Consider the following 27,413-nt stretch of genomic DNA (forward strand, 5'->3'; position numbering starts at 1 on the left):
TAAAACATATCCCTATATAGAGATATGTAATACGCTTTGGCATACAAATCATAAAACTTGGTTAGGAATAGCTCTAATTTTTTTAATGGGGCTTTCTAAAATCTTATACTTTTGTAGATAATATCCATCAAGGATATTTTTCTAAAGTTAAAGATATTTAAAAGAGTGACCAAAATTCAAGCATGGAAGAGACTTACGTTTATGACTTAAGTCATAAAGTTTGAAATTAATATATTTTAATTGTGGAATTAATGTAATCTCAATAAAAATAATTCCTTGGAGTAAGAAGCATTTCAAATTTATCTGATTTCTGGTTGGTTAGTTAGGTTTTTTTTTTTTTTTTTTGGTTTCTTATTTGGAACTGTTATGACAATCTCTTTGTATTTTCTTTTTCTTCAGGTCATTTTATCTTAGTGAAACTGGCAATTGAGCTTTGCTCTAGTTGATGGGCAAAATTTCTTCTAGACTATTCATCATCCCAATTTCATCCTAGTTGAAAATTTTCAAATGCCGTAAGAAATCTTTATAGATTTGCACTTAGCTTTTGGATGGACATTTCTACAATGGAGAGAACTGTGTTATAGCCCTGGTCCAAGGACATTACTATCTAATACCCATCGACTGTGGTGTGCGTGTGGAAGGTTCCAAAGAGAAGGAGCAATCAGCACGTTTGCAGACCCCTTGGAACATGGAAGCAACCAAGCTTTAAGAAGCACAGCTTTGGAGATACTCCATGAGTCTGCACCGCTTTCAGGGGAACTAGCACTTAAGACCTTGTGTAACAAAATGGACACTGGGGACACAGCTCTAGGACAAAAGGCTACCTCAAGGTCTGGAGAAACTGATAAAGCATCAGGTAGATGGAGACAGGAACAATCGGCTGTTATTAAGATGAGCACTTTTGGCAGTCAAGAAGGACAGCGGCAACCACAAATAGAGCCTGAGCAAATCGGAAACACAGCATCAGCACAACTGTTTGGTTCTGGGAAACTGGCCTCCCCTAGTGAAGTGGTGCAGCAAGTCACAGAGAAGCAATATCCACCGCATCGTCCGAGTCCTTACTCATGCCAACACTCACTCTCTTTCCCTCAGCACTCATTGCCACAGGGGGTCATGCACAGCACCAAGCCACATCAGAGCCTCGAAGGTCCTCCGTGGCTTTTCCCTGGCCCTTTGCCATCCGTTGCCTCCGAGGACTTATTTCCTTTTCCTATACATGGCCACAGTGGTGGTTATCCTAGAAAAAAGATTTCAAGTCTGAACCCTGCTTATAGCCAATACTCCCAGAAAAGTATCGAACAGGCAGAAGAGGCTCACAAGAAAGAGCACAAACCCAAAAAGCCTGGCAAGTACATTTGCCCTTACTGCAGCAGAGCGTGTGCCAAACCTAGCGTACTAAAAAAACACATCAGGTCCCATACTGGGGAGCGGCCATATCCATGTATACCTTGTGGTTTCTCTTTCAAGACAAAGAGCAATTTGTACAAGCACAGGAAGTCACATGCCCATGCAATTAAGGCAGGATTAGTACCTTTCACAGAGTCAGCGGTATCTAAATTGGACCTAGAGGCTGGTTTTATTGATGTAGAAGCAGAAATACATTCAGATGGTGAACAGAGTACAGACACAGATGAGGAGAGTTCTTTATTTGCCGAGGCTTCTGACAAAATGAGTCCTGGCCCACCCATCCCACTGGACATTGCCAGCAGAGGTGGCTATCATGGGTCATTGGAAGAATCATTGGGAGGTCCAATGAAGGTGCCGATTTTGATTATTCCTAAAAGTGGGATTCCTCTCCCTAATGAAAGCTCTCAGTATATGGGCCCTGATATGCTACCAAATCCATCTTTAAATACTAAGGCTGATGATTCGCACACAGTCAAACAGAAACTTGCACTAAGACTGTCAGAGAAAAAAGGACAAGATTCTGAGCCATCGCTCAACCTTCTGAGCCCGCACAGTAAAGGAAGCACTGATTCTGGTTACTTTTCTCGCTCAGAAAGTGCTGAGCAGCAAATAAGCCCTCCCAACACAAATGCAAAGTCTTATGAAGAAATCATCTTTGGAAAATACTGTCGGCTTAGTCCGAGAAATGCACTCAGTGTTACAACCACAAGTCAGGAGCGTGCCGCAATGGGTAGGAAGGGCATAATGGAACCATTACCTCACGTAAACACCAGGTTAGATGTCAAGATGTTTGAAGATCCTGTTTCACAGCTGATCCCAAGCAAGGGCGACGTGGACCCCAGTCAAACGAGCATGCTGAAATCCACTAAGTTCAACAGTGAGTCTAGACAACCCCAGATTATTCCATCATCTATCAGGAATGAAGGAAAACTTTATCCAGCAAACTTCCAAGGCAGTAACCCGGTTCTCTTAGAAGCTCCTGTAGACTCTTCACCCCTTATTAGAAGCAACTCAATGCCAACTTCTTCAGCAACTAATCTAACTATTCCTCCTTCTTTGAGAGGAAGTCACTCATTTGACGAAAGGATGACTGGTTCCGACGATGTATTCTATCCAGGGACCGTGGGCATACCCCCTCAGCGCATGCTAAGAAGACAAGCAGCATTTGAACTGCCTTCAGTACAGGAGGGCCATGTGGAGGTCGAGCACCATGGCAGGATGTTGAAGGGTGTCAGCAGTTCATCCCTGAAGGAAAAGAAATTGTCTCCTGGGGACAGGGTTGTGTATGACTATGACGTCTGTCGGAAACCCTATAAGAAGTGGGAGGACTCTGAAACACCAAAGCAAGGCTACAGGGACATTTCCTGCTTGAGTTCTTTAAAACATGGTGGAGAATATTTCATGGATCCTGCGGTGCCATTGCAGGGAGTACCAAGCATGTTTGGAACTACCTGTGAAAACAGGAAACGCCGGAAAGAGAAGAGCGTAGGGGATGAAGAGGACACCCCCATGATCTGCAGCAGCATCGTAAGCACTCCCATGGGCATCATGGCTTCCGATTATGACCCCAAACTGCAGATGCAGGAAGGAGTCAGGAGTGGATTTGCCGTGGCTGGACACGAAAACCTTTCTCATGGTCACACGGAACGCTTTGACCCATGTCGGCCCCAACTGCAGCCTGGAAGTCCATCTCTTGTGTCAGAGGAGTCACCTTCAGCCATTGATTCGGACAAGATGTCAGACCTAGGGGGCAGGAAACCTCCTGGAAATGTGATTTCTGTGATTCAGCACACCAACTCGCTGAGCCGACCCAATTCATTTGAAAGATCTGAGTCAGCCGAACTTGTGGCTTGCACGCAGGATAAAGCCCCTTCCCCTTCAGAGACTTGTGACAGTGAGATTTCAGAAGCCCCAGTGAGTCCTGAGTGGGCTCCACCCGGGGATGGTGCAGAAAGTGGGGGGAAACCCTCTCCATCTCAGCAGGTGCAGCAGCCGTCCTATCACACACAGCCCAGGCTAGTTCGGCAACACAACATCCAGGTTCCTGAGATTCGAGTGACCGAGGAGCCTGATAAACCCGAGAAGGAGAAAGAAGCCCAGAGCAAAGAGCCAGAGAAGCCTGTGGAAGAATTTCAGTGGCCCCAGAGAAGTGAGACTCTTTCCCAGCTCCCCGCGGAGAAATTGCCACCCAAAAAGAAGCGTCTGCGACTTGCCGATATGGAGCACTCCTCAGGGGAGTCCAGCTTTGAATCCACAGGCACAGGCCTCTCCCGCAGCCCCAGCCAAGAAAGCAACTTGTCTCACAGCTCCAGTTTCTCCATGTCTTTTGAAAGAGAAGAAATCAGTAAGCTTTCTGCACTTCCTAAGCAGGATGAGTTTGGGAAGCATTCAGAGTTTCTGACTGTCCCTGCTGGTTCATACTCATTGTCTGTCCCAGGCCATCACCACCAGAAAGAGATGCGACGCTGCTCATCAGAGCAGATGCCTTGTCCTCACCCAGCAGAAGTCCCAGAAGTTCGCAGCAAATCATTTGATTATGGGAATCTGTCCCATGCTCCTGTGTCGGGAGTGGCAGCCTCCACGGTATCACCGTCCAGGGAGAGGAAGAAATGCTTTCTGGTGCGGCAAGCTTCCTTCAGTGGCTCCCCAGAAATCGCCCAGGGTGAGGCCGGCATGGATCAGAGTGTGAAGCAGGAGCAGCTGGAGCACCTGCATGCTGGCCTCCGGTCCGGGTGGCACCATGGCCCGCCTGCTGTGCTGCCTCCTCTTCAGCAAGAGGACCCAGGGAAGCAGGTGGTGGGTCCTTGTCCCCCGCTGAGCTCAGGGCCACTGCACCTGGCCCAACCACAGATCATGCACATGGACAGTCAGGAATCTTTGAGAAATCCCTTGATCCAACCAACATCCTATATGACAAGCAAACACTTACCTGAACAGCCACACTTATTTCCACATCAAGAGACAATTCCATTTTCTCCAATCCAGAATGCCTTGTTTCAGTTTCAATATCCTACAGTTTGTATGGTTCATTTACCAGCTCAGCAGCCTCCCTGGTGGCAGGCGCATTTCCCACATCCCTTTGCTCAGCCCCCTCAGAAGAGCTATGGCAAGCCCTCTTTTCAGACAGAAATCCATTCGAGCTATCCCTTAGAGCATGTGGCAGGGAACACTGGAAAGAAACCTGCTGAGTATGCACACACGAAAGAGCAGACCTACCCGTGTTATTCAGGGGCATCAGGGCTACACCCAAAGAACCTTCTTCCAAAGTTTCCATCAGACCAGAGCAGCAAGTCAACCGAAACGCCCTCCGAGCAGGTTCTTCAAGAAGATTTTGCCTCGGCAAATGCTGGGCCTTTGCAGTCCCTCCCGGGAACAGTGGTTCCTGTTCGGATCCAAACACACGTACCATCTTATGGAAGTGTCATGTACACAAGCATTTCTCAGATACTTGGGCAGAATAGCCCTGCCATTGTCATATGCAAAGTCGATGAGAATATGACCCAAAGGACACTGGTCACCAACGCAGCCATGCAAGGGATAGGATTCAACATTGCCCAGGTGCTGGGGCAGCATGCTGGCTTGGAGAAGTACCCCATTTGGAAAGCACCTCAGACTTTACCCCTCGGCTTAGAATCCTCAATCCCCTTGTGTTTACCTTCCACCTCTGACAGCGTGGCCACCCTGGGAGGTAGCAAGCGAATGCTTTCTCCAGCCAGTAGCTTGGAGCTCTTCATGGAAACCAAGCAGCAGAAAAGGGTCAAAGAAGAAAAGATGTATGGACAGATTGTGGAGGAGCTTAGTGCTGTGGAGCTCAACAACTCAGACATCAAAAAGGACCTCTCCCGCCCCCAGAAACCCCAGCTGGTTCGACAAGGGTGTGCTTCTGAGCCAAAAGATGGCTTGCAGTCAGGGTCATCTTCCTTCTCCTCTCTGTCACCCTCCTCATCTCAAGACTATCCTTCTGTTAGCCCGTCTTCCAGGGAGCCATTCCCGCCCAGCAAGGAGATGCTTTCTGGTTCCCAGGCACCACTTCTGGGGCAGAAGTCCAGTGGGCCTTCTGAAAGCAAAGAATCTTCAGATGAATTAGATATCGATGAGACGGCATCGGACATGAGCATGAGCCCACAGAGTTCTTCATTACCAGCGGGAGATGGTCAGCCGGAAGAGGAAAGGAAGGGCCACAAGCGGCCTGTTGGCATGCTGGTCCGCATGGCCTCTGCCCCCAGTGGGAACGTGGCAGATTCAACTCTTCTTCTCACGGACATGGCAGATTTCCAGCAGATTCTTCAGTTTCCCAGTCTGAGGACAACAACTACTGTGAGTTGGTGCTTCTTGAATTATACAAAACCCAGTTATGTGCAACAGGCCACCTTCAAATCCTCAGTTTATGCTTCATGGTGCATTAGTTCCTGTAACCCAAACCCATCAGGATTGAACACCAAGACCACACTGGCTCTGCTGAGGTCCAAGCAAAAAATCACTGCAGAAATTTATACTCTGGCTGCTATGCATAGGCCTGGAACCGGCAAGCTTACATCATCAAGTGCTTGGAAGCAGTTTACTCAGGTAACAAATATTGTTTTAGGAAGAACTCTGTATTGTGGATTTGATTGCTGAGCAGACTACATAGTGAAGGATATAAGGCCAAAAAAAATATACAAGGAAAATGAAGGTCAGTGTGGGGGCGTTCTCAGAAAGTCTGGCCTTACTCAGGAGTGGAAGAAGCCACTGACTGCACTGGGTTCTGAGGTCTCAGACATGGTCCAAATACTGAAAGTGTCACTTTCTGTATTTTCAGAAGGAAAAGCCTACATTTATGCTTTTAAAATGTAAAAATTTGGGTGCCATGAAATCCTACCACTGGGATTAATTCCCATGGGTTATTTTCCTTCTGACCTTTGTGAGTGACCTAGCAGGTCTAATTTTCTTTGGGTGTGAGGAATTCAGGGAATTGTGAAGTGGGCCATAGAGCAGGGAGTGGAGGCTGAAAGGAAAGACAAGGATGGAGGACTGAGCTTTGCAAATGCTGCAGAGCTTACTCTCATTGGCGAGACATCTATATCCTTCAAAACTTATTTTTCCAAGTTGCTGGCTGGTTTGTTCCTACAAGAACCATCAATGCCTTCCATGCAAAATTATAAAAATATTAAGGGACATTTTGAAATTTCTGCTAAATTAATAAGGAGGCAAATACAGGATTTAAAAATATGTTTTCACTTATATCGGTTACCATTCAATAATTTTTGAGACTACTTCCTTAATTAATATAGATTGTTTTCATTGCTACTTCGAAACATAGAATGTTTTTTAAGTATTAGCATTGCACAGAGTGCTGAGTGCATATGTGTATATATATTTTATATATAAAATATATATTTATATAATTATATCTAACAGAATGTTGAATCTATTCAGTGGAAACTGTCATTCTTATCTGATTTTATCCCTAGTGGCCCTTAGTTTATATAACTAGTTCCTGGCCTTTTGGTACAGAATTTAGGCTCATTTTCAGAGATTATGGAAGCGTGGGACATAGGAGCTCCTGTGTCTTGAAGAAAGCATGTGAAATGATTCTCTCTTCTTGTCTTACAGATGAAACCTGATGCGTCCTTTTTATTTGGCAGCAAACTAGAAAGGAAACTAGTGGGAAATATCTTAAAGGAAAGAGGGAAAGGAGATATTCATGGAGATAAAGATATTGGATCCAAACAAACTGAGCCAATCCGAATTAAAATATTTGAAGGAGGGTAAGGAAACATAAGTGCAAATGTAAAATGTTCGGTTATAGGTCAGAGTAAATGGTCCAGAATGTCTGCATGGAAAAAGTACTGTCTAATCTGGTTGGGAGCTGAAAGTAAATTCCTTTTCTATTCACATTTCTGAACTCTGGCTGGTAACAGATCGTAAGTTCATGCCCTTGCTTTTGGGACTTGCTTTTCATAAAAATGTCCCTAATGGATATCATTCAAGCCTCTTCCTTAAATTTCCACCCCTCTAATTTATTATGAAATCTACTAAATTGGGGACACTTGATGTCATCTAAGTTTATTCATTCTTTGATCATTTTATAGGTATTTGTTTTAATTATGGACATATTTTTATTCTATGCTTACAAAAGTCAGATCATGCACAATTGTGTATAATCTTCAGAACTAGTTAATTTTTTCATTTATTTTTCTTATTATATAAAATGGAGGCTTTAATGGGATTTCACCAGTTCCATCAATATCCTTTTCTGCCCCAGGGTCCAAGTCAGGGTACCACATTGCCCTCACTTGTCTTGCCTTCCCAGTCTTCTCTGGTCTATGACGCTTTCTCTGTATTTAGGAATTTCTTTTCAAATCTTGAGTCCTGAGTCATAGAAACTCAAGTAATAAGGTTCAAAGACTTTGTTATTTGTAAAGTTAAGAAAAATTACACATGTGTAATATCTTGTTTTAGATTTTGATATGTATCTTTCATCCAGTCATATAGAAGGAAAACCCTACACTTAGGCTTTTAAAATTTAAAAATTTTGAAGCATGCTAACCACATTTTGGAGATTATGATGTAATTAGCCTTATCTCTACAACAAATCTATTATTTACATATTTTCATGGGCATGACTTTATTCCAATTATATTTGGAGGATAATAATGTTATTTGTTTGACTATAAAATGTGGAATGTGGTTGGGCGTGGTGGCTCACGCCTGTAATCCCAGCACTTTGGGAGGCCGAGGCGGGCGGATCACGAGGTCAGGAGATTGAGACCATCCTGGCTAACACAGTGAAACCCCGTCTCTACTAAAAATACAAGAAAATTAGCCGGGCATGGTGGTGGGCACCTGTAGTCCCAGCTACTTGGGAGGCTGAGGCAGGAGAATGGCGTGAACCCAGGAGGCAGAGCTTGCAGTGAACGGAGATTGCGCCACTGCACTCCAGCCTGGGCGACAAAGCGAAACTCCATCTCAAATAAATAAATAAATGAATGAATAAATAAATAAATAAATAAATAAAAAGTGTGGAATGTTCAGTGAGATGAAATATCCTTTTTTCACCTAGCATTACTGGTTTGGAGATGGATTATTCTATTTGGTTCTCCCCTTAGGTTTTGCCCTCTTTGGATGTCTAGCATTTTCACCACTAAAACCACCATTGTACGTAGTCATGAAGCTTGTCTCGATATTTTTTTGACATCCCCCATCTTTTAACATAAACGAGAGAAATATAGGTTTTATCTTTCCTCAGAGACTGAGTGGTCCCTGTGACTGAATCAACCCTCTCACATTCAGCAGCCTTCATAGCAGTGCACTTGCACCAATAGATTAGCGAGACCTCCACAATTACTCTATGCTTTGGGGAGCCCATCTCCACTAACGAAGGACACAAGTGAAAAAGCTTATGTGAACATTTTATTGCTGTGTTTTGGTGATCCAAAAGGATTGTGCCCATCTTTCATTTCCTCCTCCTTTAATTGCCCCATTAGGGGCTATGTCCCATTACTTCTTAATCTGTGGCCCAATTTCTGCCCAGTGTTGACTAAGTGTTTTTTCCAAACCTGATGTTACCTCCTCTTATTTTGGCAATTGCAAAGTGATAGCTTAAAAAAAAACAAAAAAAGTATTACTGACCAAAATCTTAAGTGTATATTATCTAATTGATAGGTTTAATAATACATTTAATAATTTAGTTAAACATAACTTTGAATTTTTTTCAAAATCCATCAATTATCAAGTAGATTCATGGGCCTGTAGAATTGTTGTATGATATTTTACTTACACAGGTTTTTCTAATACATCATTATATTTTATACAGAATTTTACTGCATTTTCATTCTGGAAGCAAGTTAATCAGCTAAGACATTGAAAATAAAATTATAGTGCTTGATGATAAAATGCATTTCCCATCACTATGATGGTGGGCTATAGTAAGCTTGAATTATCCTTCCCTGAAGAAAATTAGCTTTGTACAAAAGTATTTGTTTTGGTCTATATCTCTTAAGCAATTTCATCTAGTTAGGGGCAGAGAATAGTGAAATTTAAAGCTGAAAGATATTTGCATCTTTAGGGTTTTTTTCTACTTTATTACAAAAGACAAAGATAAAATTCAAAATAATTTTGAAGAACAAGTAGAAGTCAAAATTCCTGGTGAAAGGGGGAAAATTTAAAGGAACCAAAGACATGCAAAATGGATTATTCATAGTTTTGAACAGTTTCTGCTTAATTCTCATCTGTATTGGTACTGACCAAAAAGTAGATAACGTTAAGATTAGATGTGAATCCATAACAGAGTTGCTGTTTAAATATGTGGATGGATTTCCTTTCTTAAAATTATTTCAATAGTTTGGTTGACTGAAGTTAAACTTGCTTTTATTCCTGTTTGTGGATTAGCTAGGATAAAATGAGGAAGTTTGCAATGCTCTTAGAATGTAAAAAAACTGTAAATTTAATGCCTTTAACTAAATCCACAGTGGATTATGGCATTTTGCATGTCAGCTTACCTTTGGAAGTTATGAAAAGAACTCCCCAAATGGAATGTCTTTCCAAAAATAACATTAGACCCAAAATTCTAACCTTAGCTTTGACTTAAGAGATAATGGCAGTCATTGAATTAGTCCATATAATACTACTGTATCCTGTGACAAATCATGTTTTATTGTATTCTAAAATGGCATGGTTGAGCATTGGGTAGATTTCTTCCCTCGATTATCAAAGAAAATACCTAAGACCATTTTTCTAGCTGATTTGATTAAGCAAGATGACCTCAGATATCCTTTCAAACATCTCTATGAAACCCTTCTGGAAACAAATGCAAATTTGATTAAAAATAGAATCTCTAGTTTTCATTATGTAACTACCTTGAAGAAGCTAGTTGAAATTTAGACTCCACATTATTACAGATTCATGGTCTTCGGGAAGAGCAGATCAAATCTGTAGACAACAGTTGGTGAGCTGAGCTCACCCTGTGTAAACTAGAAATTTCTGAGGCACTCTCGTGCCAGGATTGTAAAAATAGAGTAGGAATTTGCAATGAAGAATTCTATTATCAGTTATACTTAATTTAGCAAATTTAGAGGGTTGTATGTTCGTACATGCACATCTTAGATGATGTAATGTTAACAAAAGCTACATGATGAATATGTTGATATGCTTTTTGTATGTCCCTTGATTGGAGGCCATACTAGAATCCAATCCAAAGGTCTGCAACTCTTTGAGGTTTACATAAGTCAATTTGAACATCTATTTGCCAACTCTATAAATTCACATGTAATAGTGGAGCCAATTCCATTTTGAATTCCATGTAGCATTACATTTTGTTTACAGTGCCAAATCTATTATCTAGTTCTTTCAGGCATTTACTGCATAAATTTCACAAGCTTCATAGACGTAGAGTTGAATAATTGTCTGCAAAAGACCCGCATAAAACTTTGCCATGCAAATAATTAGCTTTTGCTTTAAGATATAGCATGCTAAGAATGTTTGAAAACCACTGGATTCCCCCTTTTTAACACAGGTACAAATCAAATGAAGATTATGTATATGTCAGAGGACGTGGCCGTGGAAAGTACATTTGTGAAGAATGTGGTATTCGCTGTAAGAAGCCAAGCATGCTCAAAAAACACATCCGTACCCATACTGATGTTCGGCCTTATGTATGCAAGTTATGTAACTTTGCCTTCAAAACGAAAGGTACAAGTCTGATTTTTTTGAGAGGAAAAATACTTCTCTATGGCTACTTAGATTTCTGAGTGCTATTTTATAAATAGCCTTCATCAACAATAAACATGGTTTGTTTGTGAAAATATGATTCCACAAAATGTATTTTCTCCCTCAAGTAAGTGATCAAAGGATGTATGTGAGACTGTGAGGCTCCTTTTATGACTTAATTAAGAGCAATAGACCTAGGTCCGGGCCAGTTGTCTCCAAAGGAAGTGGCTACGAATTGTCTGGATAGCTATTTCTTCATGTTGGAAATGTTATGTGATCTAGATAATATTTATACCAGCATTGAAATCCTGCACATGCAGTGGTATTAGAGAAGCAAGGCAGCAGCTGGGAAGAAAACATGTGCTCTTGGTCAGTTTCAAGATTATAAATAATGTAGAGACCCACACATTCCCAGGTGGGCGCCTCCATCCACAGTTGCATTAATTATGCATAGAAATTTGATAGCTTGTGTTCCCTGTTTTTATCAGCACAGAGACAATTTCTGATTCTCAGTACATAACTGTTAGTCTTATAAAACTGGGACTTGCCTTGAAGTTTTTTTAAAAAATCCGTTTTTAACAGATAGATTTATGTGAAAATATTTTACTGAAAGAAGTTGCTTCAGTTATATTTTTAGAGGTTGTTTGATTTTTGCAGAAGTGTGTTTTACCTTAGGTTCAGTGGATACTATAGGCATTCCCTCACCACTTTAAATTTTCATATTGATTAATCTGCTCTGATACCCTTCAAGAAAAATAAATATCCAGTAAAATTATCTTTGATAGAGAAATGTATAGCTATATTCTTTTATAGCTGAAAATCCTAAATTGCTGTATTGGTTGTAGAAGTGTAAATGGGTAGCCTCTCAACATATCTGTTTCCTTTTTATTAAAAAGATCTATATGACAGGAGTGCCTCATTTGAAGCTGAAATAAAGTATGTGTTCATTTGCATCTCAAAAAATAAACATATGGCCTTTTAAATGCCACTCACCTTTGCACAATCAAGCCCTTTATACAGAACTTTACTAAGAGATTCCCTAGGAGATAAGAAAATAAAAACTTTGATTTTAGGGAATACTGCAAATTCAGGAGTCATTACGAATGATACATATCTTCACTGGGCATATGAGTTTGCTGCAGGTGTAGTTGTGTGAAAAACTGGATGAAGAAATGAGACATCTCTAGATATTTTTAAAAATCAAATTAAGTCTGCCTCTGAATCATCATCTCCTGAAGGAAATAATTTATTCTTGGTCATTATTGGAGTTTCCTTGTCACCCTTTGGGAATGTGCAAATGTCTCAGAATCTTAAAATGAGCAAAACATCCTGGAAAACCCTGCCAGTTTTCACCTCCGGCTGAAATGCCTGTTGTCCAAACCCACATTTTCGTCTGAGCACAGATGGAACGCCCTTGCACGACCAATCCCTTCTCCTCGTCTGTGCCACTTCTTCAAGGGCCTCCCCCGCCACTCTCCTTCCCTCTCCTTGTCCTTATACATTACTTCCACAGCTCATGACTTTAACAAACTAAAGCCATGGTGGAATTGTTTCAGATCCAGATTTCTAGCTACAGACCTATTCTGAAGATGCGAGTCTAAAGCCTGACTATCCTTGGAATGGAGAGAAAAATGTAGGAGAAAGAAACACATACTAAAATCTAAATAAACTCTCCTGATACACTTAGCATCCATACCTATATACATCATAGCATACTTGCACTCTGGCAGAAGTGGTTATTTTTATTAATTTATAGATACGTTTCATTAATTTTCTAGATTTAAGGATTCTTGATATGTCTATAACATTTTTGAGCTCTTTAAAAAATGGCAGATAAAAGTTTTGATAAATAAGAGCAATGGGGGCCTGGAAATATTTCTATGTTTGGAATTATCAAAACAGCATGTAAAATTGATAAGTATATAAGCAATAAGTAAATAATAAAGCAATATGAGTAAAATAATAACGGTGTCCCAGTTTTAACTGTGGCTCATACATTACATGAACAGCAAGCTTAACACTCCTACAAGAGGAATAAACTATGCTAGCAGGCTGAGTTTCCACGGAGATTTCACAGAGCCTTCTCTTAAAGTATTTGTTAGTACATTGCTAAAGCGTTGTCAGAGGCACAGATAACATTATGGCTGTTTTCACTGAAGTGATGTAAAGGTTCCTTACAACTGAATTTGTTCCTGAATCTCTTTTGATAAGTTATATGGCATACAATTTATATATATAAATATATATGTGTGTGTGTGTGTGTGTGTGTGTGTGCATTCTTCTATAGATCCTGGGTCAAGGAGGATTGGATCAATGTTTTCAAAATTTCTCACATTTCATAAAGCAGTTATACAAATTATATAAATAATTTATATACACACATTCATATACACATATAGTTGTATATGCCATTATCATTACAACATTTTCAGCATGAAACCTTTCTTTTTTTCTTAGCATGATAGGAGCCTGAAGATAAATAAAAAGAGAATGTTGCAGCTCCAGAATTTGAAGAATTGCTGTCATAACGTTTGCTAACATATGCCAGACAGATAGATGCTAAATACTGGGAATAATGCTCCCTATGAGAGTTAGCTAATTATTTGTATGGATCTTTCAGTGCACTGACAAGGTTTGCCCTCACATTAGTTTGTATGTATTTTTCTTCTGAACTTTGAAGATCCTTGGAGGTTACCCTATACCTGATCAATACCAGAAGGTCAGGGGCCCAGTGGGTGTGTTGAGAATATTTCATTCTGAAGTATCTCTGAGGTATGTGGCCAGATTGTGTTTCCCTGTTTACGTGGAGTCCCAGGAGGCTGGTGCATTTGGATAGATATGAGATCCCTTCTCAGGCAGAAGAGCCTGGGATTTCCAGTTTTGCTTGGAGCCTACTCTTGAAAAGATGTGAGCCTGGACTGCCACATATCTTCTAGAATAAAGAATATCTGAGATTGGGCCAAAGCTCTCAGGGATTGTTATATTCAAAAACCAGATTGTTCTTCTTAAGGTTGAAACAAGGGATAGTGGGTAGAAACAAATCTGTGTTACATGATGAATTTAATAAAATTAGTTCATTTCGCATTGAATTTGGAGCAGCCATCAGCAGTTGTTAATTTGATAACCAATTAATTTATCTCTTCTTTTTGGCTACATTTTCAAGGAAACCTAACGAAGCATATGAAATCTAAAGCACACATGAAAAAATGCCTGGAATTGGGAGTCTCAATGACATCGGTGGATGATACAGAAACTGAGGAAGCAGGTATGTCATAAATGAGTTGACAGACATCTTCATTATGCACAGTGGAGCTCTGTGGCTGAGGTGGTAAAATAAGTTTAGATATTTTTAAAAAGTGATCACTTTTCATTTTATTAAATACTAAATATAGAAAATAAATCTGACACATTGAATTGCTTGAAATCTACTGAGAAGAAATGCATTTCTGTTTTGACTCTGAGGGCAAAAAAGGCCTTACTATGAGAATACTTCTATTTAGAGCCATGAAGGGAATAGAATTGCACTTGCTTTGTGATAGCAAATTAGATTTTATGAGGCTTTTTGGGAAATTTGAGAAGTATTTTAATGTATTATTATTTAAGTTAAGAAGAATCCCTGTAGGAAAACAAACAAACAAACATCATTGAGGTTGGCCAGACCTCCTGAGATACATCACTTAGACATACGTTTGTACCTGAGCTTGCAGAGACAGGTTGTTGCCTTTCTTTTTCCTCTAGCATCATCATTAACATTATCCATGCTCATTTGTTGAGGGTTTTCCGTGAGTGGGATGATGTCTGAGATACAAAGTCCTACTGTGGAATCTTTCTTGTAAGTTGTTGATGAAAACAAATAGATAAACAAGAAGATAGAATGAATGCAGGGTCACACAGTGGCCTCATTTTATAGGAGTTCTCAGACATAACTGTCTATGGGCACTAGGGACTGGGAGAAACTTTTAGAAAGAAATGGGGCTTAAATAAGATCCTAACCTTGACATTTGGATCTTGACCTCCATTATCTTTGTTCAATTGTTTCAGAAAATATGGAAGATTTGCACAAAGCAGCAGAGAAGCATAGCATGTCCAGCATTTCAACTGATCATCAGTTCTCAGATGCCGAGGAATCAGATGGTGAGGATGGAGATGATAATGATGATGATGATGAAGATGAGGATGACTTTGATGACCAGGGAGATTTAACACCAAAAACAAGATCAAGAAGCACGAGTCCTCAGCCTCCTAGATTCTCCTCTTTGCCTGTGAATGTTGGCGCCGTACCCCATGGGGTTCCTTCAGATAGTTCCCTGGGACATTCTTCATTGATCAGCTATTTGGTTACTTTGCCAAGTATTCGAGTTACTCAGCTTATGACACCCAGTGACTCATGTGAAGATACCCAGATGACAGAATACCAGAGGCTGTTCCAGAGCAAAAGTACAGACTCAGAACCAGACAAAGACAGATTGGACATACCTAGTTGTATGGATGAGGAGTGCATGCTACCTTCAGAGCCAAGCTCCTCTCCCAGGGACTTCTCACCCTCAAGTCGCCATTCCTCTCCAGGATACGATTCTTCACCCTGCCGAGATAATTCACCAAAGAGGTATCTGATACCCAAAGGAGATTTATCTCCCAGAAGACATTTATCACCTAGGAGAGATCTGTCACCCATGAGACATCTTTCACCAAGAAAGGAAGCTGCACTGAGAAGAGAGATGTCCCAAAGAGATGTTTCACCAAGAAGGCATTTGTCTCCTAGGAGGCCAGTGTCTCCTGGGAAGGATATCACAGCGAGAAGAGACCTCTCTCCTAGAAGAGAGAGAAGATACATGACCACCATAAGAGCGCCATCTCCCAGAAGGGCTTTATACCATAACCCGCCATTGTCCGTGGGGCAGTATTTGCAAGCAGAGCCAATTGTATTGGGGCCTCCTGTAAGTATAATTCACTTCTCTTTCTAATATATAAGTGGAAGCACATTGGTGCCTCCTGATAATGCACTGGTGTGAAATTTAGTAGAATATGGGTATCTGTCATGGGTGGAGTGAATCTGGCTACTGAAAATAGTAGGGAGACATTTTTGTCATATGCTATTGTTGGTAACATGGCTGTGGCATTACCCGAAGTGTAGTATTGCATCAGAGCCGCAGTGCATTCCCAGTGGGAATAAGTGAGACCTTTCTGAATGCTTTCTAAACTTAATTAATGATAGACATAAGCTGAAGCCTTTTTGTAAGTAAAAAAGAATGCCTTTAGAATGCCATGACTGCATGGACGTACACTCACAGGGACATTTAGACATCACTCATCGCCAGGTAAGGATTCTAATTCAGTTGTTAACTTTGACTTTCAAAAACTTTTATTTTTTAGATTTTTATTTATTTAGTTTTTTGAGACAGGATCTCACTCTTTCACCTAGGCTGGAGTGCAGTGGCACGATTTTGGCTCACTGCAACCTCTGCCTCCCAGGTTCAAGTGATTCTCCCATCTCAGCCTCTGGAGAAGCCGGGACTACAGGCGTGTATCACCACACTTGGCTGATTTTTGTATTTATTGGTAGAGACAGGGTTTCACCACGTTGGCCAGGCTGGTCTCGAACTCCTGACCTCAAGTGATCCACCTGCCTTGGCCTCCCAAGTGCTAGGATTACAGGCATGAGCCACTGCACCTGGCCTCAAAAACTTTTACTTTTTAATACATTCATTACCTTGCCCATCATGAGTGGACATGTGAAACTGGTCAGGGACAGGGAGAGGAGAGAATGACACACTCGGCACGTTTATAAATCGAAGACATGAGCCTGTCTGCTTTTCTTGCCATTACTATCATCAAATGCCCTGGCTCAGTGGAAGCGTGGGCCCAAGGAGAAAGGGAAATCAGGAGAGCTAAGCGAGTATGTGCAGAGATTTCTGTGATGTGCCTTCATTATAGATGAAAATAACAGTAGCCATCATGGATTCCATTTAAGCAGTAGGTTTAATACAAATTCATTAAAAAAGCACCTGTCCTACCTAATTCCACGGCTCAGTAGATTGTGATGCCTCTTTCAGTTTGTGTAGGATTTTCAAAAATGAGTAAAGCATGCACTTAGCATAGACAGAGGCATGATACCTTTGGAATCTGTCTGCCTTAAATGTGTTTTGATTTCCTCGTCTCTGCTCTTTGTTGTACTCCCTGGCTCCGGATCTCTGTGTCATGTGCATCAGCACCATCCTTCACAGCCACAGAAGACACTGCCAGCTCCCAGTTCTGTTTTATCACTGCCCTGGCGGCCAATTTTCTCCCTCTCATCACCTTCCACCACCCTGAATCCTGAGCTCAGCCTGTCATTTTTTCACTTTAGGAAACCTGCTGCATTCATGTCCCCATCCCCAGCACTGTCTTTTCACAAATCTGGTACCAACTTCATGATGAAGCAAATCCTGTAGAAACGTGTATGGCAATTGGGATGCTGTTTACCAAGCTAACAAATTAGCAAGCTAATAAGAAAAAGAGATACATTTCCACAGGTTTTGGTGCCTTAGCGAAAATAGGAAAAAGGGATCTTCTGCAGTTTATGCCATTACAACACGAATAGAGAACTGTAAATCCCCTGGATCGTGTGACACCAAGTCTGGGATGACACATGCTTTCTGTGGTATACACGCAGTGATGCTGGCAGAGTGTGTTAGACAAGCCTCTCCCTGCCACCCGTGCAGCCTGTGTTCTGGCATTGGCCAGGTGGATTGAGAGTGTGGCATTTGTGAAACAGTGGTGCATATTCAGTCAACTGCAAACATGCAGTTTTTCAGTCAGAAAAAGTAAACCTTTAGTGCAAACATGCTGTGGTTGTAAAAAAATTACAGGAACCCACAGTCAAGTTGGGCAAAGGAATTGAAAGAGTGGACTAAGTAAGTTCATCTGAGTTTTAGATATGTGCCCAGAAAGTTGGAGAGAGGTGAGTTTTAGTAGTCGCTGAATTTGTACCAGTTTTTTTATGTGTTTTTGTTGTTTCATTTTTGTTTTTAAATATCAGATCATGGGTATTACTATTATTATTATTATTATTATTATTATTATTATTATTATTTTGAGATGGAGTCTCGCTCTGTCACCAGGCTGGAGTGCAGTGGCACGACCTTGGCTCACTGCAGCCTCCACCTCCTGGGTTCAAGCAATTCTCCTGCCTCAGCCTCCCAAGCAGCTGGGACTATAGGTGCCTGCCACCACGCCCAGCTAACTTTTGTATTTTTAGTAGAAACATGGTTTCACCATGTTGGCCAGGATGGTCTCGATTTCCTGACCTCACGATCCACCTGCCTCGTCCTCCCAAAGTGCTGGGATTACAGGTGTGAGCCCCTATGCCCAGCTGATCATGGGCACATTTCATAGTGTTGTTAAACTTTATCATTTATGATGCTTTTGGTCTCCCCGGTTTAATTCTCTTTAGAGGATGTATAGCCTGCTGCATTGTTCACATGCCTCCCTGATGTAGGGACAACTGGTCCCAATCACTGCCCACTTTATGCTTTCTCACACCACAGGACACTGACTGTGGTGTGAAGGTACCTTATAGCCCAGTGTGACATATTCATATTCTGGCTGCTTTTGGAGTGATGGTGATCATAGCAAACACAGGTTTGGAGGAAATGAATGAATTCACATGCAGATTATGTTACGTGTATGTGCATATATATGTATACACACATATACACATGGGTACAAATGTACATACACAGACATCTATATATACATCTATATACCAGATCTCTTACCCCACTTATCTCTTCAACAGTAGGGCAGTAAGGACCTCTAGATGAAAATGATGAGAAGGAGGTAGAAGAGCAAGAGGCATCCTGCCACCCTGTCATTTTTGCCCCAGTGCCCCTGTTAGTTTTAATTTTAAGATAGATAGATGGATGGATGGATAGATAGATAGATAGATAGATAGATAGATAGATAGATAGATAGATAGATAGAGAAGGTAAGTATGTTTTATCCATTTATTCAGTATTTACTGAATTTTTGAGGGTCTACTACACATGGTTCAAGGTTGAGGATGAAATAATATTGTGGCTTGTGGCCTTATCTTTTTTTTGATAAATAAATTTCCTTTTCCATTTTAAAAATGTTGCAGATAGATAGCAAGAAGAGAAACAAAGGTGTGCCCAGGCCGTGAGTACGTAGTGTAGATGAAGATTGTGTCTAGGGAAACAGTCAACATTCATTCGTATCCCTTGTTATCTGTGTGATCTTGGGCAAGTCACTTAACCTCTTGACCACAGTTTCTTAATTTGTTTCTGGCAGCCAGGGAGGTGGCCCATACAAATTTCTGTCCCTGAAAGAACGTGTCATTCAGCTGTAAGGAATGTAGTGGGCAAACAGCCTCCTACTGGTATGTCAGCACTTTCAGGACAGGACTGTTTTCAAGCCAGGTCCATGCTTTCCAAGCAGCCCCAGCCAGTGACTGAGCACAGATGGGTCACTTCTCCCCTGCTCCCTGCTGCCCCCAAGGAGGCTCTTGCTCTTCTATCTCCCTCTCATCATTTGCGTCTAGAGGTCCCTACTGCCATACTGTTGAGGAGATGAGTAGGGTAATAGATCTGGTACATGCGAATAGATGTATATATAGATGTCTGTGTATGTATGTTTGTACATATGTGTATATGTGTCTATATATATATGCACTTACACTTAACATAATCTACATTTGAATTCACTATTTGTTTTTCCATGACAAAATTTTTCTTACTGAGATTTAAGTAAGATGAAAGTTTGTCCACCACATTTATAAGGCCCGAATTACAAAACAATAAGATTGCAAATGGAGTAAAAACCAAAGTAGAGAAAACTTACTGGGAGTTTCTTTGGAGGATGAAGAAGGGGTGAATGAGAGGAGAGAGGATGTGTAGAAATTCCTGGTGGGGCTTGGAGCAGTGGAAGTGGCCACATGGTAGAAATTCTACTTGTACACGTAGCTCTGTGGTTAAAATCAGTGAAGGGCTAAATTTGAAACTTTCATTAGTAGCACCAATAAGATTTTACTGGATTTAGAACATGTTGAGTATTATTGTGGTTTTAGAGGACAATTCATGACTCCATTTGTCAGCCTGGAGTTGGGGATCTCAAGTCAGTTTACGTAACAGGACATCTCTCTCTCTGACTTCTGTCCCACTTCCTCGGTTCCCCCACAGATCCATTCTGATGGGCTGTATGCAATGGAGGTCATGGAATAGCAGCCAGAAGTAAAATGGAAAAATAAACAAGCTCGATTTTATTTTAAACTTTGAATCTGTGATTGCTGTGATTAAAAGAAAACATACTTGATTATCTTCAAAGATTGTTACTGTAGGCATTACAGGTCTTCCTCCCAAACTGGTGTTTGATGAAGGAGACATGCCTTTTCCAAACCTGATTAAATACAAGGGGGATTTTGTCTATGTGCAGAATTTAAATGATTCTCATACCGTAAAATCCCCACCTTTCCCAGCTTATGAGGTCCTGATAATGATAGTGTTGATGCAATCATCACTATCACCGTTTCACTCACACTTTCAGGAGAACCCATGTTTCCAGCTTGTGTATGACATATCACAGAGGAGGGTAAGGGCTAAGCATCTCAGAGAGCAGCAGAAATCACAGTCTAGATAGAACTGGATGAATCTTTAATGGTATAGAGCATACCTTGAGTTTTAGAACTGAAACTCTTGAAATGAAAAAGAACAGTTTCTTTGGCTCTATCCTGGACTACTAGTGTACTGTATGGGTTTATATCTATCTATCTATCTTTGGTTCTCAAAAAATAGAAAAAATGAAGTCCTTTTTAGATGACAGTCCACTAAAGAATGAATCACAGTAATTAAAATCTGATAATATTAAATCTGACAATCTAAGTTGTATTTCACTACAGAAACAGTATAGAAAATAAATTCTCCATTTTCAGGACTAGGACTGTGGAATCTGAAATTCTGGCTGAACATTTTAAGCATCCTTAATTTATTGATTGCCAACAAGATATTGAGGTGGAAAAAATAATATTTATTGGTATATATAATATAAGTTGGTAACTGTCTGAAATAATGTTAACTACTTCTATGATGGATAGTTTCCTTTAAAAAATTATTATTGATGTAAGACTTAAATGGCCTTGGTTTGTTATTGGATGAAGAAGTTGGTCTTCTGCATTGAGCATCTCTTAGCAGGAATGCATTCCTTTAGACCAATGTCTTACACATTGGAGGAACCAGTTTGTGGTTCCATTTTGTCATCTGTTCTGTGGAAAACTTTTTTAAAAAGCCAATTTTCAGACTTGTCATTCCAATTATATACCCATCAACACTTAAGAAAAATATTACAAATCTGTCCAGTATAGCAACAGATGGTAATCTTTTTATTTCCTTTTGAATTAAAAAAATACTAATAATATTTATTAGTGTTTTTTGCTCAGTAAACTTTTTTTGCCAATTATCTATTAATTTCTTTTCATTATCTCTTACAAAAAAAACAGAGCTGAAATGTGTCTCTGTACCCAGTGGAAAACATCCTGACTGCTTTATCACCTTGCTGTTTAGAAACAAAAGCAACTTTTCACAGGCAGACACCTTTATTCAAGGATTGTAAAAGACAACAGAGAAATCTCCTTTGTCTTGAAGTAGGAAAACTTGATCAAAGGATTAGGTATTGAAGCCTGTCTAGGTAGTGAATGTGTGAGTGGGTGAGTGAATGAATCCAATAGCTTGACCTAAGAACGAAGCATAGCAGGATCTGAATTTTGTGCTCTCTTTGTTCTCTGTGCAGAACTTAAGAAGAGGATTACCTCAGGTTCCTTACTTCAGTCTCTATGGAGACCAAGAAGGTGCTTATGAACATCCAGGCTCCAGCCTTTTCCCGGAGGGTCCTGATGACTATGTCTTCAGTCATCTTCCACTCCACTCTCAGCAACAAGTGCGAGCTCCTATCCCCATGGTGCCCGTTGGTGGGATCCAGATGGTTCACTCCATGCCGCCAGCCCTTTCCAGTTTACATCCTCCACCCACGTTGCCCCTGCCAATGGAGGGCTTTGAGGAGAAGAAAGGCGCGCCTGGGGAGTCCTTCTCCAAGGACCCCTATGTGCTTTCTAAGCAGCATGAGAAGCGAAGTCCTCATGCTTTGCAGTCATCTGGTCCACCTAGCACTCCCTCCTCTCCTCGGCTATTGATGAAACAGAGCACTTCGGAAGACAGCCTAAATGCAACAGAGCGGGAACAGGAGGAAAATATACAGACTTGTACAAAAGCCATTGCCTCTCTCCGGATTGCCACAGAAGAGGTAGCTCTGCTTGGGGCAGATCAGCCAGCGCGGGTGCAGGAGCCCCACCAGAACCCCCTGGGAAGTGCACATGTTAGCATTAGACACTTTAGTAGACCTGAGCCAGGTCAGCCCTGTACCTCAGCCACCCACCCTGACTTGCATGATGGTGAAAAGGACAATTTTGGTACATCACAGACTCCATTAGCTCACTCCACGTTTTACAGCAAGAGTTGTGTAGATGACAAGCAGTCGGACTTTCACAGCAGCAAGGAATTATCTTCAAGCACAGAGGAAGGCAAAGATCCTTCGTCAGAAAAGAGTCAGCTACATTGATCTACGATGCATGGAGACTTTCATTTCCACATTTTCCCATTTTTTTTGTTTTTGTTTTTCTAGAAATGGAGGTAATCAAGTTTATAGCATGCCTGTCCTAAGTTACAGTAGTTTGCTATTATATATACTTTTGTTATATCAAAAGAATTAGGTAAATTAACAAGTCATCATGAGCCTGACCAAAACAAAATTTGAAATTAACCTATTGGGTCTGGTACTTTTAAAATTGTACAGATGTTTGTGCCTTTTCTTTACTTTGCTTATATTCTTATAAGCATTTTTTAGCAGTAATTTGTACATATTTTAGAATTTGTGTATCTGCTTTGTAATAAATGTAATTTCTTTCCTTTTTTGGACACTTGGATCTAAATGATGTAAAGCAAAACAGCATCAATATATATGTGAGGTTGCACTAAAACATATTTTTATATGATTAAAACTGAACAGCTTTTATGTACAGCTCTGATTCTGTAATACTAATATTTATTTACTTTGTTTCATAAATTGTACATTTTTTCTTAATGTTGTGGATTGCTTTTCTATGTGAAGCATGGGATTTACTGTTGCGTAACTAGAACAAAAATGTACATTGTAAACAAGATATTTAAACTAGAGTATCTTATTCTGCACTTATGCATTAGTTAAAAAAAAAGATAAAGGATGTATCAGTCAGTTCTTAACTCTTGTATATTTTTTTGTCTCTTGTTTGCTGGATTGACTATAACTTAAGTGCTGATTGTGATTTTAAAATGATAGTACCGTAAAGCATTAAAGTAAACAATGTGCTATTGTGAGTTTTTTCAAAGCTTTATAAATCAGTTATAAATAATATTAAAAGTATTTGGTCTTATGTGAACATGTTGATCTATATACTCATCTAAAAATATGGGAAAACATTCCACCCCATGTAAATATGTACAAGTGCATCACTGGTACAATTTTATGTAACTCAGTTGGACACTAGGTTGCCACAGACCTATGCTAGGTGTCTTTAAAAAATTAAGGTGACAAAGCACATGGGACTGTGTAGAGCTTGGTTATCGGCCGGCCCGGTGGCTTGGCAGGCAGTGCTGTGCGCTGCTTATGGAGAAGACCTGGGCTTAGAGTCTCCTTAGTTCTTGCTACACAGGATGGTGACTGGAACTAAGGCTGCACAGAGGGTCGCACTTGGACTCTGAGGGTTGGGTGTGGAAGGGGGAAAAGGGGATGGAAACCTGCTCCCCAGCTCTTCCTGTCAGTCAGTTTACATGGGAACAGGGTTAACATCTGTGTTAGGGGAGGTCACCTTACCCTTTTGCACAGGGTAAGAGTGTCAGACTCCTGGCTATCTCAGGGGGAATGGAGAAAAGAATCTTTCAAGGGCAAAGAACTCGTGAGAGGATGTCTGTTGTATGTAATACTCACAATGGCTTTTGGTTAGTGTTGAAGGTGGGAAGAGCCTTTGTAGGTCCAGAAGAGTGGAAGAGAGGGAGGGGTACAGCAACATGTGCACAGGCACGCACATGTGTGCACGCACACACATAATCTGGGTTATCTTTGTGCTATATAGTGGATTATAATTCTGTGAAACCAAGTTTGTATATTGAATTACATTAAGGAGTGTTCTTTAAAAAGAGAAATAAATATACAATTACATGCTTGAGGTGTCTAGTTCTTATGTGTTGCTTTACATTTTAATTTCCCAGTTTTGTTTCTAAAGAAATTTTGATACTAGCAACATACCATCTGTGCTTTTAATTGCCAGGCTCTGCCCATCCTGAGTATGAATGCTTTTAACAAGTGAGAAGACAGTCATTGGCTTCCATAGATTATCTGATTAGAACAGATAGTGGTCACCAAGGTGTGGGCCTAGAAATAGACTTATCCAAACTTCATGGGCCTGGGCAGCATACATTGCATCTGAACAGATTCATGAATAAAGCAAATTATCATTTTCCCTTCTGCCTCTCTTGCAGTATGTATACTTATCTGAAATTCAACTGGGGAAACCACTTCTTTCTTTTTGCTAAGGTGGCTGAAGCTAAGAATCAACTAAAATATATCAGAAGATACCCACAAATCACAGTTCTTTTATTAGAATGAGTAGAACCTTTTTAATAATGAAAGCAGAAGCTCATTAAAAGTCAAAACCTATTAGTATTTCCACTATAAAAATCTCAAATTGGTGGATTTACAATGTACCTACTTGCTTTTGTGAGCCAGACTGTCTTTTTAAACCATGTTTTACAAAGGTGAATTAAAGGTCAACACAGACACTCTAATATCTGTCTCTTACCGAGAAGAATCTTTTGATTATGTAGGGTGATTTGTGTGTCATATTCCTCATTGACGTGTGTGTGTGTGTGTGTGTGTGTGTGTGTGTGTGTTGGTGATCCCAGGCCAAATCAAATTACTCTGTTTCCTCCTCTACCTAATTCATCACTCATTTATTCACTCATTCATTCATAAAAGTTTTTGAGTGCCAACTCTGAACTGGGTACTATGGTGGGCATTTATTTTTATTTTTATTTATTTTTTTGAGACAGAGTCTCACTGTAGCCCAGGGTAGAGTGCAGTGGTGCTATCTCGGCTCACTGCAACCTCCACCCAGGTTCAAGTGATTCTCCCATCTCAGCATCCTGAGTAGCTGGGTCTACAGCTGCACGCCACTATGGCTAATTTTTGTATTTTTAGTAGAGACAGGTTTTCACCATGTTGGCCAGGCTGGTCTCAAACACCTGGCCTCTAGTGATCTCCCTGCCTCGGTCTCCCAAAGAGCTGGGATTACAGGTGTGACCCAATGCTCCCAGCCTGGTGGTGGGCATTTAGAATTAATAAAGAGTATTCATGCCACCAAGGAGCTGAAGTAAATAGGAAAGACAGATCTGTGAGAAAATGCAGATAATGTGATGTTTGAGCTAAAATAGTTGCACATTTGGTGTGTTTTATAACCACGAAGGGAGAGAGCAATCATCCTGCTGAGAATGGAGAAAGGCTTCATCACAGAGGTAGCCTTAGAACAGATCCTTGAAACCGTAAACTGACTAATTCATTCAACATAGCTTTTCATCACCTACACTGGAGTACTCTCTTGTGTACTAGGTGTCCAATATGGCACAAAACAGGAAAAGTCCCTGCCTTAATGGAGTTTATATTCTAGAGGAAAGAGCATTATAAAAAAATTAGTGGGAAAACACATGTTAGATGATCTGAGATGTGTAAACCAATTAATGTGTAAAAAGCAACATGTAGCTGGCACCCTGGGTATATGGCAAGGTAGTACATGGTTAAGCTAGAAACACATATCAAAGTCCAGTTTCCTAATCCAGCCTACAGGTCTGGCTCTGTAAGCAATGGAGAACCAAGGAAGGATTTAAGCAATAAAGTGGCATTGCTATTGTTGTCGTTATCATTATTTTGGGAAAAGTAAAACACTGTGGCAGCAGCGAAGTTAAGGGAAATAAAAGCAGCAACAATCCAAACAAATGATGGGGACCTGGAGAAAGAAGGTACAGTTTTGCTTAATGAAGAGGAATGGCTGATAGCTAGACTGATTTGGTGCTGGGAGGAAAGAGATGGAGAAGTTAAAGATGATGAGTTTTTAACCTAGGCAATGGAATGAGGGTGGCATTATTCAGCCACAAAAGAGAGTGGATTTGTACAGAATGCTGATAAAGAAATGAGCTCTCCTTAGCCGTTCCAGAGGAGTTCAACCTCAAACAGGAGAGGCCAGAGCTGGAGACTGGTTTGTCAGTTCTTGTCTTTTATCATAGCTGAGACCGCTGAATTGGATGAAATTCCTCAGGGTATATAAAGGGGTAGAAGAGGAAGTTTAAGGGTTTCCAAAAATAGACAAGGAACATAGGGGTGAGCAAAGGTATACTCCACAGGACACCACATCTCATCTGCTGAGCCTTAGTGATACAAAATTGTTTAATATTTTTGAGAACTTGATTTTCTATATGTTCCCCAAGATAATTTCTAGAAAACACAACTTTTAGAACATCATTTTCTGAGAAAAAAATCAACAGTATTTGTGGATTTACTATTAGTTAATATTTCCTTAGAAGCATAATAGTAGCTTTATTATTAAATAATAAATAAGAGGTTATTAAATTAACCTGTCATTTACAAATATCTTTTCCAAAACCTATAGAGAAGTTAGGTGAAGTTTTCAAGGAGAAATAGGTAGTTTATTGCAGAATCAAGGCTAAAACTGAGCTCCCAACTCTTTGCCAGGTTTGCTTAAAGAACAGTTTCTGATTATTTATGCTCTTCTCACTTAGATTAAGGTTACAATTACAATAATTTACAGTGAGAGTTGTTGGGTTGAATGAACTCAGAATTTTACAAAAACAACAAAGCCTATTTCTGCCCTGGAAACGGTTTTTATTAGTTTAAAATATATTACTAAATGTGGTGGCATCTACTTGGCCACAGTACAGTTTTTTTCCCAGGGGCTGTTTGACATTATATAGAGCATCAGTTCCCATTAATTTCCGAATGTAGAGAAACATATGCTTATCCAGACTTTATATGCAACAATAAACCAGCTTGGCTATGCAGTAGTACTGAAGAACAGGGAAAGTGGGGGAAATTATTCTACTTGGCACCAAACAGTACCTAAAGATTAACAAGAAGAAGACACAAACTCTATTTTCTAGAACTCTCTAGATAGATCATTTTACGCATACATATCCGTTGCTTATCAACAACTAAGGCCACCTTCAGAAATA

General features: G+C 40.4%; 1 protein-coding gene across 5 annotated transcripts in view; it reads left to right on the forward strand.

Moving 5' to 3' along the window:
• The window catches only part of HIVEP2 (HIVEP zinc finger 2), a 196,717-nt gene extending 172,379 nt beyond the window's left edge, over nucleotides 1-24,338 (forward strand). For all 5 annotated transcript variants that reach the window (XM_050787315.1, XM_050787318.1, XM_050787316.1 and 2 more), the window contains exons 5-10: nucleotides 400-5,973; nucleotides 7,000-7,154; nucleotides 10,901-11,076; nucleotides 14,258-14,359; nucleotides 15,136-16,031; nucleotides 21,874-24,338. In XM_050787315.1, coding sequence (XP_050643272.1) covers nucleotides 787-5,973; nucleotides 7,000-7,154; nucleotides 10,901-11,076; nucleotides 14,258-14,359; nucleotides 15,136-16,031; nucleotides 21,874-22,698 — 7,341 coding nt within the window. In that variant the 5' untranslated portion in view covers nucleotides 400-786 and the 3' untranslated portion in view covers nucleotides 22,699-24,338. The remainder of the gene's footprint in view (nucleotides 1-399; nucleotides 5,974-6,999; nucleotides 7,155-10,900; nucleotides 11,077-14,257; nucleotides 14,360-15,135; nucleotides 16,032-21,873) is intronic.
• The last annotated feature ends 3,075 nt before the right edge of the window (nucleotides 24,339-27,413 follow it).

Source organism: Macaca thibetana, chromosome 4 (assembly GCF_024542745.1).
Source record: "Macaca thibetana thibetana isolate TM-01 chromosome 4, ASM2454274v1, whole genome shotgun sequence".
NCBI classification, from domain to species: Eukaryota; Metazoa; Chordata; class Mammalia; order Primates; family Cercopithecidae; genus Macaca; species Macaca thibetana.